The sequence below is a fragment of the Leucoraja erinacea genome, chromosome 27 (genome assembly GCF_028641065.1).
Source record: "Leucoraja erinacea ecotype New England chromosome 27, Leri_hhj_1, whole genome shotgun sequence".
NCBI classification, from domain to species: Eukaryota; Metazoa; Chordata; class Chondrichthyes; order Rajiformes; family Rajidae; genus Leucoraja; species Leucoraja erinaceus.
The window spans coordinates 10,529,084-10,545,061 of NC_073403.1; the positions used below are offsets into that span (position 1 = coordinate 10,529,084).

A 15,978-nucleotide genomic window follows, 5' to 3' on the forward strand; every position below is an offset into this window, starting at 1 on the left:
CTCCTCCCCTTCCTTAACCCTCGAGCTGTCTCCTCCCATCCCCCCTGCCCTCGGGCTCCTCCTCCTCCCTTTTTCCTTCCTTCACCCCCCCCTCACCCCCCATCAGTCTGAAGAAGGGTTTCGGCCCGAAACGTCACCTATTTCCTTCGCTCCATAGATGCTGCTGCACCCGCTGAGTTTCTCCAGCATTTTTGTGTACCTACCTACATTAACTAACTAACTGGTACATCTTGTACTAGAGAGTCAGGGGACTATCCTGACTCTCAGTCTGATGACTCTCATTCGGAAGAAGCGTCTCGACCAAAAATGTCATCTATGTTCTCTAGAGATGCTGCATGAACCAACATCTGGCAGTCCCTTCCTACACAGAGGCAGACAAAGGCATACAGTCAGTGAAATGAATCAGGACAGTGAAACTAGTCGGATAATTAGGGTGAGGGGAGGACGGAGATAGAAGTGATGTAAGGGTTACTTGAAGTTCGAGAAGTCAAAAAACCGCAGAATTGTAAACTGCCCAAGCGAAATATTAAGTGCTGTTCCCCCAACTTGCGTTTGGCCTCACTGTCAGTGGAGGAGGCCCAGGACAGAGAGGTCTGTGTGGGAATGGGAGGGGGAGTTAAAGTGTTGAGCAATCAGGTAGGTTTAGGCAGACGCAGACTGAGCGGAGGTGTTCAGCGAAACGATCGCCGAGCCTGCGCTTGGTCTGGCCGATATGTAGGAGTCTACACCTGGAACAGCGGAGGCAGTAGATGAGGTTGGAGGAGGTGCAAGTGAACCTCTGCCTCATCTGACAAGACTGTCGGGGTCCCTGGACCAAAGATCCTATAGCAATAGGATATTTGCCCTGGACAGAGTGTAGAGGGGAAGGTATAGGGACAGGTGCTGCACGCAAAGATCCGCTATAAGATCTTTGGTTGCACGGTCATGTACAAGAGACAACAGCGCGCCGGCGTCCCGCCCACGGCAGTTTGGGATATGTAGTCCATCACTTCTTAAAGCGCTACAAACGAATTAAAACTCACTTCTTGTTCACAGTTTAATTAAAGCTAGTTAAGCACATCTAATGTTTGTGCTTTAAGCAAAAAAAATAATAATGGATAGATGAGGACTTTAATTTGATTTGCAAGGCATTGTGGGTGTTGTAGTTTGACGGTTGGCATCGGGGCGCGTGCGCACACTTGCGAAGTTGACGACGTCGAGCCGAAGTTCGTTGGGAGCTTTTCCTAACCGACCATGAGGGCCAAGGTGAGTGAACAGTAACTGACAGAAAAATGATGGAATAGAATCCGGTCATTATGATAAAATAAGTGCTGAGTAATCAATTTGAGGGGGAAATGTGTTTTCTTTTTACTTTTTGCCCGTCGTATCCATTTTGAGGGCCGCGACCACGCAGTGGGTTCTTGTTCTGACCTGTTGATCGATAAACAGTAGGTGCTGGGGGAGAAACTGCGATCGACCGCACTTCAGGCACGATTCCACCTCGCTCAGCAATTCAAACTTTACTGTTAAACGATCCCATCAACTTTTCTGCAACACGCGGTCGACCGTCACCTCCAGCACTTCCTCCCTGCACCCGCTGAGTTTCTCCAGCTTTTCTGTGTAACCTTCCTGCACCCGCTGAGTTTCTCCAGCTTTTCTGTGTAACCTTCCTGCACCCGCTGAGTTTCTCCAGCTTTTTGTGTAACCTTCCTGCACCCGCTGAGTTTCTCCAGCTTTTCTGTGTAACCTTCGATTCTCCAGCATCTGCAGTTCCCTCTTTAACACTCCCTCAGAGTTTGTCGCTTTACAGGAGGCTGAAATGTTGAGTGAAAAACAACCTGCTGTATGAACTAATTGGGTCAGGCTGCATCAATTGATATCACATTGATGGTCACAATATTATGATGGATAAAGGCTGTTAACACTATCCGAGAGCCTACACCACTCTGGTCACGCTCTCGTAGAATCTGACAACATGGACACGGACCCCTCGCCCTTAGGCCCAACTTGCTCGTACATGTCCCATCTACTCGTCTCACCTGCCTGCGTTTGGCTCATATCCCTCTAAATCTATCCCATCCATGCACCCGTCTAACTTTCTCTTAAACGTTGTGAATGTACCTGCCTTCTCTGGTAACTCGTCCAATACACCCACCGCCCTTTGTGTAGAAAAGGTTACCCCTCGGGTTCCTACTAAATCTCCCTTCCTCACTTTAAACCTATGTTTCAGCCTATCCTCGGTTCCCCTACTCTGGGCAAGAGGCTGTGCATTTATTTATCCGATCTATTCCTCTCATAATTTTGTACACCTTTATCAGATCACCCTCAACCTCCTGCAAGGACGATCTTGCCACTTATATTGTGAAGACGGTACAGGAGGAGTCTGAGGAGGTTCAAGATCCTCAGATCCAAGAACAGTTTAATTAACCATCAGGATATTGACCTCTGCCATTCACCACAACCCTACCTTGGCAACTATGATCTGCTTTGTTTTGGTTGCACTACATGCTTATGGTCTGGTGACCTAATATTTGTGTGTTGGTTTTATTATCATATGTCCTGAAACGGAATAGTGCAGAGCCCCCAGTTCCACATAGTTTGGAACCTATTTGGTGGTTGTAATATATGGAATGTACAATCTGAACAATCATGGAAACAGAGACTACATTTATTATTGTAGGTTAGATGATGGATTTATATATATTTTTCTCTTGATTGTACCATAAGAGTGCTAAGAGAAAGTTATTTAATTTTACACAGGAGGATGCCAAGATAAAGTTATTTCATTTTACTGAATGTGTGTATGGAACTGCTATTTATTGGATATTACGTTAAACTTTATTTTGATTCTAAAATAATACAAGAGTAAATGTGCCAACTTTCTACTAAAACTAATTGATTTATTTCTTCTACAGTGGAGGAAGAAAAGGATGCGGAGGTCTGTATGTCTTTTACTTTTTTCCAGCTCTTTATTAAACTTAATAATACACTTAAAAATGGTGAAATCTGGTTCAGGTTTTCATTCAATCATTCATTAATATATTTAAGCATATGTTTTGAGACATAAATTTGATTTGAAATAACTGCCTGCTTGACATTTTTCAAAAGATTGTGCGTTTTATTGAAATGTTTCCTGCCATTTCCATTCAACATTAAGGGAAATTTGCATAATTTATGTAGATTGGTTATTGCATGTGACCAATCATAGTAGAGTAGTATCATTAACCCCACCTTACTGTATGCTTTATATTAGCATCCACTTCCTACATTAAGTAGCCTTGGAAGCGATAGTGATGAATTAACAACTAACAACCTGCTGTACCACTATACTATGTGTTACAATTAAACATAGAAACATAGAAAATAGGTGCAGGAGTAGGCCTGCACCGCCATTCAATATGATCATGGCTGATCATCCAACTCGGTATCCTGTGAAAAGGTTACTTTTATAACTACTAAACAGGTTCGCTCCTTAATAAACAGACACCACACAAACTGTTTGGTAGACCAGTTCAAACCTTTACTTATTATCGGCCGATGGAAGGAAGCGAGAATTCCAGTCAAGTGACCAATGTAGACACTTAACTGTGCTCAGCCACCTTCCCTGAACAACAGAATTATATTGCATTTTATAGTGTTTCTTTGTCACCTTAGCACATTCCACAGACGTTAGTCATGGTCAGAGGTACAGGAAAAGGTTTCTACAGAATGCATCACATCAAAGGCATTTTGTCACATGGTACAAGATATATTAATAATAATAATAATAATAATAACTTTATTTGTTAAGCACCTTAAAAACAACCAAAGCTGACCAAAGTGCTGTACAGAAAAAAGAAAACAAGCAAGACATCATAAAACAGGCAGAACAACAGAACATACAACTAACACGAGGCGCATAAATTACATACAAAAATCCAAACAATAAATTAAAAAACATAAAACACGAGTACGAACAACGCAGCAAAACCAAGCAAATAAAGCTAATAAACAAAACACATGGTGGCCATTCTTCAGGTTTTACAGCTAGACATTTTTATCTTTCATACAATCCCGACACAGCAAAGGCACGGTCCCCTCTCTTCTTCTTTGGCTCACCTCGGAGCCTGATCATCTGACCTGAGAGGCGGGGAGGGCACTAAGGGTGAAGAAGCTTAGGTAGGACGGGGCAAGACCACTTAGGGATTACTTAAAAGAATTTTAAAACGAATCCTATACTGAATCAAAGTGGAGAGAGTAAAAGGTGAGAAACATGATCTGCTTCGTTACCAGTCCGAACAGCCATTCTGTACCATCTGGATGGGCGAAGGACATACAGGACACTAATCCAGCCGGGTGGTAACAAAGGCGTGGATTACTCTACTTCAAAATCGATTTTTGCCAGCTGACTCTTTAGCCCTCCAGTCAAATCTAAGCTCAGGGTCCACTTATCCCCACTTGATGTTAGGTTTGAGACAATATTTTTACCTCATATTAAAAACATTGGCCATTGGGTTTACGACATTTTATCTTTCTATCTCTCACACCGTCCCTCAACCTGAGGCACTTGGTTTAGCATCTACTTTGAGACTCAAAGAGATGTAGCAGCTCTCGTAACCTCCTCCCTCGCTAGCCCAGACTTCAAAGCCATGACTTAGCTCCTTCTCTACTTATATTGGGAGACAATATTTTTTTAGTATTTATTATCTCACACACCGCAACCTGAGGCAAGCCTAATTTGAGACTAAATATAAGCTGTAAGCTAGCCCAGAAGCCAATTTAATATCTTCTTATATTTTTAACTAAAATTCAGCTTCATCACCTGTATCTGCCTTCTCTCCATACCCCCTGATCCCTTTAGCCACAAGGGCCACATCTAACTCCCTCTTAACTATAGCCAATGAACTGGCCTTAACTACCTTCTGTGGCAGAGAATTCCAGAGATTCACCACTCTCTGTGTGAAAAATGTTTTCCTCATCTCGGTCCTAAAAGATTTCCCCCTTATCCTTAAACTGTGACCCCTTGTTCTGGACTTCCCCAACGTCGGGAACAATCTTCCTGCATCTAGCCTGTCCAACCCCTTAAGAATTTTGTAAGTTTCTATAAGATCCCCCCTCAATCTTCTAAATTCTAGCGAGTACAAACCGAGTCTATCCAGTCTTTCTTCATATGAAAGTCCTGACATCCCAGGAATCAGTCTGGTGTACCTTCACTGTACTCCCTCTATGGCAAGAATGTCATTCCTCAGATTAGGAGACCAAAACTGTACGCAATACTCCAGGTGTGGTCTCACCAAGACCCTGTACAACTGCAGTAGAACCTCCCTGCTCCTATACTCAAATCCCAAAGACACATAAAGATGACTTTGAACTCCAGACCTGTGTAACATAATAATTTACATGGTGTCAGTCAGCGTGAAGTAACCCACTTCGTCCGTATATCGGGTTTTATTTGTGTTTTATCAGTTCCATTTGTATCACTATGGCTGAATCGTACCGCAAGCCAGCGCAGCTCATCTTTGATTCAGACATCGGGGAACGATGGAGGCTATTCGAAATCGAGTACGAACACTATATCAACATCGTCTATCGTAATGAACCAGATGCTGTCAAAGCTTTGATTCTACTAAACCTGGCAGGACCTGAGGCTCTGATGAGAGCACAGACTTTTGACTTCGCGCCAGCGGTTCTCGACGACAACAATCAGGTAGTTGTACCTGCTGAGACTATGCGTGACCCTAATGTTTTACTGCGTAAATTCAGGGAACTATGCGACCCACCCTTTAACCGTATCTTAAAAAGAGGAAAATTCTTCGCGAGACACCAGCTTCCCGATGAGCCTGTGGAAAGATTTATTTGTGATTTGAAAGATATGGCTCTGCAATGCCACTTCGGGGTTATGTCCAACAAATTAATCAGGGACATGCTTGTCATTGGCATGACTGATCAAAACCTAAAGATTAAGTTGCTGCAGAATGCTGACTTAACCCTTGAACAAGCTGTGCATGCCTGCCGTACGTCAGAGATTGTGGCTACACTTAGTGACCAGGTTGACACTCAGAAAAAGAGTATAAACTTGACGGGTTTCAACAAACGCCCAACCACGACAGCTAACAGAAGATTTATGAACGAACCGCCGCAAACGGCTAACCGGGGATTTATCAATGAGCCGCCGCAAAGATGTCCGAATTGTAACTATTTCCACAACAAGGGACGAATGTTCTGTCCTGCGAACGGCAAACCATGTAACTACTGCAAGAAAATGAATCACTTCGCCGTTGCCTGCAGGTCCCTTGGGAACAGACCTTCCAGCTCAGCGTCTAATCTGCACCTGTTGCAACAAGACTAAACATTTCCAGACACACAGGACCAGCTCGAAGCTGCCCATGAGGATGATCCAATTAGCGCATATGAAGAGTCCACTGTGCGCACACACTCCTACACTCCGCTGGTATGCTTTCGGATCCATCTGTATCGATGTTCATTAACAATAAACCTGTGAAGGCCAAATTGGAAGCTGGTGCCACAGGTGTTTAAACCAGCCGCGGTCCAGAAGTGCATCGAGGAGAAACACAACATCCGGAAACGATCCTATGACAAATCCAATAAACCACTGAAGCTACTGCTGCAGGGTCAAGTCGTCCGTCTGCAGACTACTCTGGGACATTCCCGTCTAGGTTTCGTTGTCGGCCCGTGCCAAGGAACCCCACTCCTACCTTGTCAACGTCGATGGTGCCCTGCACAGATGGAGCCGCCAAAACTTGCTGCTTGTAAAAGAACCCCGTCCACCACCAGCCGATCCTTTTGCTCCACCTCTGCTGTTCAACCCGTCTGCTGCTGCCACTATCACTAGTCCAAGCATGTCCCGTTCTCTGCCACGACCGGCGATCCCGTCTAACAACAACACTACCTCTCCCGCATGCTCATCCTACCGGTCGCCTATAGCGTCCCCAGCTGCCTTCTCCCTTCTGGGTTCACTGCCTCCCTCCCCCACTAATTCTTCTGGTACATGGGGAGAGGGGTTGGTTCGCACGCGTTCGGGTCTTATTAGTAGACCGCCTGATAACGGCGAGTACGTTTAAATTTACGCTTACCCGTGCGTTATTATATTCGCTCTTTATGGGGACGGATGTAGATTGGTTATTGCATGTGAACCAATCATAGTAGAGTAGCATCATTAACCCCACCTTACTGTGTGCTTTATATTAACACCCACTTCCTACATTAAGTAGTCTTGGAAGCGGTAGTGATGAATTAACAACTAACAACCTGCTGTACCACTATACTATGTGTTACAATTAAAGATGACTTTAAACTCTAGACCTGTGTAACATAATCATTTTAAATTTATATTAGTAACTAGACCAAGTGCAGATCTGTTCCCCCAACGTGCGGTTGTGGGGGGGGGGGGGGGGGGGGGGCGGGCGGCATGCAGCGTCACACACACTGACTACCCCCCCCCCCCCCACCACGCACTCACGCTAATTACCCCCCTTGATATTATATTGATATTATTAATTTGCTCCTTTTACCCCATAAACACCCTATCTACTGACGCATAGCCCCCAACTTGCAGTCACACCTAGAGAGGGGGGGGGGTAGAGAGTGGGGGGGAGAGAGATGGGGCAGAGAGAGAGGAGGGTGAGAGTGAGGGGGGTGCTGATAGGGGGGTGAGGGGGGGAGAGGTGGGGAGCAGTGAGGGGGAGGTAGGGTGGAGGGAAAGAGGGGGAGAGAGGGTGTGCTGAGAGGGGAGGGGGAGAGGTGGGCAGCAGGAAGGGGGAGGGGTTAGGGGAGTGTGGGGGAGGGGGGGGGGAGGGGAGGTGGGGGGGAGAGGAGGGGGGGGAGAAAAAGGGGAGAGGGGGAGAAAAAGAGGGTAGAGAGTAAAGGAGGGGGGAGAAAAAGAGGGGGAGAGGAGAGGAGAGGAGAGAGGGGGAGAACCTAAAAAACATTTTAGAACCAAAAAAGACACATTCTGCAAGCATTGTAGAACCAAAAGAGACACTTTTTGCAAACATTTTAGAACCAATAGACACTTTTTGCAAACATTTTAGAACCAATAGACACATTCTGCAAGCGTTTTAGAACCAATAAGGCCACTTACGTTTGAGTAGACATGTGTTCAGTGTTATTCACAGTTCAGAGAAACGTGACCCTCTGCTTTCCTCCATCTTGACGAGACTATGAGGCACACCACTTCTTGGTTTTATAGTCCCTCCCCCCTGCCGCCAGCAGGGGCAGCAGGGAGAATGGGAAATTTTGTAAAAACATTAATATCTGTCATTTTTCATCGACGTGAAAAATCATCAGCACACATACGGCGGAGGGGGGCTCTGAGCAAGATGGCCAAAAATGACGGCCGTAGGTGGCGCCGTTCTCTCGGAAATTGCAGCACAGATGGCCAAAACCGGTCAAGAACAGACTTTTAGTAATATAGATAGATAGATACTTAGAATGTTTGTAGCTATTTACAATGTCTTTCATGACAAAGCTTTCACTATAAGCTTAAAGATAAAGTATATTTTTGCACCCTTCCCCACCCAAATGGTCTGATATTAGTATTCCAGTAACAGTAAGCCCTTGGGTACTTAATAACGGAATGAGGCAAGTTTAGTTGAACAGACGAATGTTGTGATCAATCCATTGATAACCATGATGTGGTGTATCGACCCAAAACATCGATAATTCCTCTCCCTGACAGATGATGCTCAACCGGCTGAGTTCCTCTAGATTGTTTGTTGCTCCAGATTCCACCATCTGCAGTCTCTTGTGTCTCTGTTATTTCACATTTTTCTCTGCTTTACCATTTTTATGTAAGTTGCAAGCTTTAATATCTGCACTCCTCAGAGGTGTACAGCTATATAAAAAAACATTTAGATAGAGGAGTGGTTAGGTCAGTACAATGACCAAAAACAATTTGAAAGAATAGGACACGTTCTTAGAGATTTATAAGCACGTAAACAATATCAGTAGAGACAAATAAAATTCTGAAATGTCTGTATTGCTGTTGATAACAGGTGAACATGCAATAGATAAATACCTGGAATATCCCATTTTATCCCAGTATTTCATAGTCATCAAATCCAGCATTTGAGCACAAAGTATTTTCTATTTTGGCTTTTATGTGGTATTTTGTTTAGAAAGAATGTAAAACAAAACTGTGATGTAGTAAATACCATTGCTTCTCTGCCACCCTTAGACTCAACTCTTTTTTCTGTCTAATGACTTCAACTTGTTCCATCGCTTAACCTTATCCAGTTTTAATCCCAAAGCATTAGGAACTTGCTTTCACTTGACTAGCTGTGTAGTTCCAGCATTTGTTTTCATTGCATAAAATGGTTCATGGAGGACGATAAAGATTTTATCCACTTTGCAGCATATAAACATTATTATACATTTTTGCCAAAAGAATTTAAACTTTATTGCTGTCTGCATAATTTTTGTAAATGCACATGGCAGCCTGTGATTTATTTTTAACTTTCTATTCCTGAATAGACTGAAGCGCAAGCGGAGGAAGATGAGGGCGAGGTCAAAGTGAAACCTTGTTTATGACTGCAGTGATTGGCAGCTGCTTTACAGTTCAACTTCAGTGGTTAATGGATGATTTTCAAGCTTGTGTTCTTCAGAGACTCTTTGTGTATTGGTTATTCAACTTTTATGAATTGTTGGTTTTGGTATAACAATAAAATTGTTTTAAAAATCTGATGTGCAGTGTAAGGAATAGCTACATTGCTATGACATTTGTGAATTTTCTCATTTATAATGATGCCAAAGTAAGGTGATTTTTTGCCATTTCTATCTGGAACAAAAAAATGTTTTTCATTTTTTGATATTCTGGTAACTATTGGATCAGGCTGTGCCTTGCCTTGTTTAATGGTTTATAGATTCAAATTTCTTGCCCAATGGCAATCCTTTTCTCAACAGAAGGAAGATTGGGAATTATGAATGTTTATAATTTTCTGTGTCAGTGGATTATGGATGCTTAGTCGCTGAACTGAATTGCATGGCATTGTTCAATACACTTTTCAGCTGTTGAGGAATTTGAAATAAGGTTTGGTTGATGGTGTGGAGCTATAGTCCAATCTCAAATGGAGAGCAGGCTGAAGGTTAGCAAGTTTTAAATGTTAATATCATGCCGTTTATTATTTCCCTATGCCTAGACATTGATCTGAAAGGTCAAACTAGATAGATATCAGGAATACATTGATGTGCCTCCTGTTGTAAAGAGTTGCCCTATTTAGAAAATAGGTGCAGGAGTAGGCCATTCGGCCCTTTGAGCCAGCACTGCTGAATTTTGCATTATGAATTTGTATCCTTATCGATGGACACTTCTGATTGGAGTTCTCCAGCTGGGTTAACAGTATTCAATGTGACGGGTTTACTTGGGCAGTTGAACAAGTGTGCTTTTACCTGTTATGGTAAATTCCATGTACAGCGTCACAGTAGACACTGAATTGCATGAAAGGGGTTAATCAAATGCTGTTTTGTGTCAATCAAATTAATCTTTATCTGCCGTTAAGTGACCCATTTTATTCAACTTTTTTTGTAGGCAGGAATGAAAAAACACAATGTCAATATTTCCTTTTTTGTTCAGATATTGTGGGAATTTTCAGTGAATATGGAAAGTGTAATCAGTGGTGGGGTGCATCTTTTAATCCCCATGTTGAGATTGTGACTTTGTGTGAAATATTTCCAAAGGTATTGTCAGATATTTTATCTATTGCATTACATTTCTTTTTAAATTTTCATAATTTTTGATGAGCTGTGGTTGTCAATATAGCTGGTGGGTAATAGAATCCCTAACCACTTCTAGAAACATAATGGGACTTTGATCACGCTACAACTTCCAAAATATATTTTATTTTGCCCATTCTAAACTGGAATAAAGAGAAAATTTCAACTACAATTGAATCACATTGAATGTGATTCAACTGTCTTGTTGCATAAAATTTCTCACAAGTGCAGTACAAATGGTACAATTGATTTTTGGCAACAGAGTATAACATGCAGTGGGATTCCACGTGTGCATTTGGTGCAAACTACTGCTGGTGAATATAAATGCTGTTGGAATCAGACAACAACCTGTGTTATTTCTGCCAAAAAAGGATGAATCATAAGGAGCCATTTGACCGATTTTCATATTGAATTAATATTGTTTCTTTTTGCAACAATAGCAGATAGCAAGCCTCCAATACATGCAAGTGATCGAATTATAAGATTACAATGTTGCCCCTAACGATATCGCACAATGTCCATTGTTAAAGCTTTTTCCTTACTGGTTTCAAACCTGCAGCCTAAAATCTCATTAAAAGCAAAACTTATTGGGCTGTTTAACTGCTGAGGAAGCAGGTGATGGTTTGGCTCTAACTTTCAGTGGAGTGAGACAAAAGATGAACAGCAGTAGACAGAAAATGCTGGAGTAATTCAGCGGGACAAGCAGCATCACTGGAGAGAAGGAATGGGTGAAGTTTCGGGTTGAGACCCTTCTCACAGCAGTGTTGCTGATAGAGTTATATGAAATTACAAGTTGCATAGATAGTTTAAAAAAAAAAATCCACATAGAGATATAATCTTAATCTGGGGGTTAAGGCAAATTACTCAAGTTTTAGAAGGGATCTGAAGTAGACCATTTTCATCCAGAGTGTTGTTGAAATATGGAGTGCACTATCTTTGCGGATGGTGAAAACGCATGCACACCATTTAAGTATCTAGAAGCAGGTAAATTTGTATACGGTGACTGGATCAAATAAACTTGATTAATAAAAACAAGCACAGTATGGAAACAGGCCCCCTCTATTCTATAACACTCCACAGAACCTCAACGTTCACTGTGAAAGTCCTATCCTGGTTTGACTTCCCAAAATGTAATGCGTTACACTTATCCGAACCAAACTTAATTTGCCCTTGGCCCACTACTTAGCTGATCAAGATTTTACTGTGATTCTTGATAATCTTGACTGTCTACCTATTCCAGTGCCATATGCAAACTTGGCAACCCTGCCTTGCACATTCTCATCCAAATCACCAATATAGATGACTTCATACTTGATGGGTGTCATAGATATGACAGCCCCCTGTTTCTATGCGTTACACTATTTTGCACTGAATCAAATAAATGTCCCAAGTTGCAAGTTGCATCAGGAACGTCAAATATTTAAATGATGATTGGATGTTGATGAAGACTAGTGAAAATTAAGCTTAAAATATTCAACAAAAATAGCTCAAAAGCAGATGATGTACCAGATTGTACATTAGTTTTCATGACATTTCATCCGGCATTGGCTCTTAATACTAATTACTGTTCTGTACTGTGTAATGCAACATAATTTCAGGATTCACAATGTTTGACACAATAATGCTTAAATACCATTAACCTTTTCAAAATGTCCTGCTTGAAGTATCGCAGTCATTATGTTCTGAATCCGTGATCCAGTCGTCTAAATTAATAATTAGGAGCCAGGATTATTCTTCCAAAGTAGTAGATTTTTTCCTTCATTTCATCTAAAGGAATTAATTAGCAATGGTAGGCTGGTTTTGTAATGATGAAGGAATCTATCCGAACATCCGTCGAGTTTATTTATATCCTTAAGAAAAACAAGCATGCACCCTTCACTATGTAAGGTACATTAATAATTCCACACCCACATCAATGTGATTAACTTTAAAACTCTTCTATGAAATAGCCTTGTATGACAATCCAAGAGTAATGAGAGATGGGCAATGAATTGCCATTGCCGCCTATTTCCAATCAATGAATCAACAAGACACGATGTTGACAACTTTTATGAATGACAATTGAAGCAATGATAGAACAGTTATTCTGACATGACTAATGCTGATCTATTTTTAGTTACTGCTGGGTGTGGATTGCAAAGTAAAGCGCGAAATATAACATTGATGGGGGTGAAGTCACACCGAGTCTGAAATTGGTTGGTGGCACCGCCTGGTACAATGAGCCAAGTGCCAAGAGTTGCGTGTGACGGTAGCGTGGTCAGCATGCCATAGCAATCCAAATATCAGCATGCCATAGCAATCCAAATAACTCCCAGGAGCGGGACATGGTCTGCACACTCCTGGCAGCGAATTGTTATTCTTATTTCACCAGGCAGATTTGTACATAATCCCCAAGATAATGTTTGAACAGTTGACCTAGTAGTGAAAAGGGGACACAAAAGTGTTGTAGTAACACAGCGCCCAGGCAGCATTGCGGGCGAACATGAATAGGTGACGTTTTGGATCGACGTCCTTTTTTGGACTGATCAATAAGCCACCCCTATCCATGTTCTGAGACGCTGAGTTACTCCAACACTTTGTGTCCTTTTTTCACTAATAGGTCTGTTCAAACATTATCTTGTGGATTATTTACAAATCTGTAGTTCCGTGTTTCTGCACCTTACCCTTTAATAACATGCCATGAATGTTGTGGTTTGTACAGACTGACACAATGTTGTTGGCAATTTTGATGTCACTGTGTTAAAATAACTCCAACATTTCCTAAAGATCACTGAAGCACTTCATTCTTATTTAAAGCAACGCTGAGTACCGCTGTTATTTTCTGTCCATGCGTCCTGAACATAGCAATGTTGAGTTGATTCTGGAAGCGTCCGGAGCTCTGCCCGTGGAATATATAAGGCGTGTGTTCCGAGGGCTGCGACAGATCAGACACTGAAGTCTACGAGTTCATACCAGCCGGTTTTGAGCGAAGTGACAGAAGAGGCAGAGACGATGCTGAGCTGCCGGACTTTCCTCCCTTCCCGTCGGTGGCAGCAGCCTGTGCACACACTGTGGTCCGCTCCACTCGCTGTCTTTGAGCCGCTCGAGTGGCCCGGGTGGGAACAGCCGCAGGAAATGAGAAAGGGCTTGAACTTCATGGAGCGAATTTTCGCGGAGCTGGCGAGAGAGTTCTGGGGGGAAAGAACAAGGAATGAGAAGCAGAGAGTCGATGCCGGTGGAGAGGTTCAAGGGAAGACGGTGGACGAGGGTGGAGATGGTTTTTCTCTGTCCCTGGATGTGCCGCGATTCTCCCCGGAAGAACTGAAGGTGAAAGTACTTGGAAGAAAAGTGCTGGTGACGGGAAAACACGAGAAGAAGAGCGGGGACGGCAGCGGCTCTTACAGCTACAAATACGAAGAGTTCAGGAGGGAGTTCCAGCTGCCAGAAGACGTCGACGCTGAAGCTGTGAATTGCTGTTTGTCTCACGATGGCCAGTTAAAGGTTCGAGCCCCACGCCTGGCGCTGCCGGCTACGGATGAGCGAATCGTCCCCATCACCATTGAATCTGATACAACGAACGGTACCCGTCTAACTCCCGGCGGAGAGGCACAGACACAGGAGAATGGGAGAGTTGACGGGAACAAAGAAACTAAGGACAGTTAAGACTAATTTGTAATGCAAACCTAAAAAATGACCATAAAAATGTATGATGTGAATATATTTTCACATTAATGTTATATAAATTCGTGTTTGCTTGACAGTCAAAATTTGCTCACAGTACCAATACATTCACGTGGATTATTTTATATAAACGTATTGAAATAAATAAACATTTTGAAGAATAAAATCTTTGCTTTGGTTTGTTATCTTTCAAAATGCATGTTTGGAAACCATGCAATCACGTTCCAGGTATATGTGGGGGTTGTTTGTTTTTTTACACTGGTAAGCTATTCTACTAAACACAGTCACATCAGACACAGTTTAATAAATAATGTCAGTGCATTGCACCGGACCAATAGACTGCCACTTGTCTCTGCCCGGATGTATTTCCCGCGGAGTCACAATGACAGCTTCTTTCAACGCGGGGGACTACTGTCCAGCATTTAGAATTTAAGAAGGCAGTGATACCTTTTTTATTTGAACTTCACGGTTTAGTATCAACACTTGTGAGAGCGATAAAACTATTTCCTTGGGAAATTTTATACAGCCTGAGTTTAACCATATAACCATATAACATTACAGCACGGAAACGGGCCATCTCGGCCCTACAAGTCCGTGCCGAACAATTTTTTTTCCCCTTTTTTGTCCTCTTGTTTGAATCTTCCCTATTCTCAAAGGGAAAAGGTTGTCCACATCAACTCTGTCTATCCCTCTCATCATTTTAAAGACCTCTATCAGGCCCCCCCCTTAACCTTCTGCGCTCCAGAGAATAAAGACCTAACTTATTCAACCTATCTCTGTAACTTAGTTGTTGAAACCCAGGCAACATTCTAGTAAATCTCCTCTGTACTCTCTCTATTTTGTTGACATCCTTCCTATAATTGGGCGACCAAAATGTACACCATACTCCAGATTTGGTCTCACCAATGCCTTGTACAATTTTAACGTTACATCCCAGCTTCTATACGCAATGCTCTGATTTATAAAGGCTAGCATACCAAAAGCTTTCTTTACCACCCTATCTATATGAGATTCCACCTTCAAAGAACTATGCACGGTTATACCCAGATCCCTCTGTTCAACTGTAGTCTTCAATTCCCTACCATTTACCATGTACGTCCTATTTTGATTTGTCCTGCCAAGGTGTAGCACCTCACATTTATCAGCATTAAACTCCATCTGCCATCTTTCAGCCCATTTTTCCAAATGGCCTAAATCACTCTGTAGACTTTGGAAATCCTCTTCATTATCCACAACACCCCCTATCTTGGTATCATCTGCATACTTACTAATCCAATTTACCACACCTTCATCCAGATCATTGATGTACATGACAAACAACAAAGGACCCAACACAGATCCCTGAGGCACCCCACTAGTCACCTGCCTCCAACCCGATAAACAGCCATCCGCCATTACCCTCTGGCTTCTCCCATTCAGCCACTGTTGAATCCATCTTGCTATTCCTGCATTTATACCCAACAGTTGAACCTTCTTAACCAACCTTCCATGAGGAACCTTGTCAAAGGCCTTACTAAAGTCCATATAGACAACATCCACTGCTTTACCCTCGTCAATTTCCCTAGTAACCTATTCAAAAAATTCAAGAAGATTAGTCAAACATGACCTTCCAGGCACAAATCCATGTTG

At 42.5% G+C, this 15,978-nt stretch overlaps 2 protein-coding genes across 4 annotated transcripts; both read left to right on the forward strand.

Moving 5' to 3' along the window:
• The first annotated feature begins 1,115 nt into the window (after positions 1-1,115).
• LOC129710199 (uncharacterized) lies at positions 1,116-9,660 on the forward strand. Of its 3 annotated transcripts, XM_055657011.1 has the most exons (4): positions 1,116-1,245; positions 2,895-2,917; positions 5,425-5,665; positions 9,451-9,660. In XM_055657011.1, exons 1-4 carry the CDS (start codon positions 1,234-1,236, stop codon positions 9,505-9,507), a joined length of 333 nt encoding a protein of 110 aa, XP_055512986.1. In that variant the 5' UTR covers positions 1,116-1,233; the 3' UTR covers positions 9,508-9,660. The 3 variants fall into 3 exon arrangements, with proteins under 3 accessions (XP_055512986.1, XP_055512984.1, XP_055512985.1); XM_055657009.1 differs by lacking the exon at positions 9,451-9,660 and having other exon boundaries at positions 1,119-1,245; positions 5,425-7,278; XM_055657010.1 differs by lacking the exon at positions 9,451-9,660 and having other exon boundaries at positions 1,127-1,245; positions 2,895-2,921; positions 5,425-7,278.
• A 3,760-nt stretch (positions 9,661-13,420) lies between these two features.
• LOC129710201 (heat shock protein beta-11-like) lies at positions 13,421-14,514 on the forward strand. Its single transcript, XM_055657012.1, has one exon. It carries the CDS (start codon positions 13,681-13,683, stop codon positions 14,329-14,331), a length of 651 nt encoding a protein of 216 aa, XP_055512987.1. The 5' UTR covers positions 13,421-13,680; the 3' UTR covers positions 14,332-14,514.
• The last annotated feature ends 1,464 nt before the right edge of the window (positions 14,515-15,978 follow it).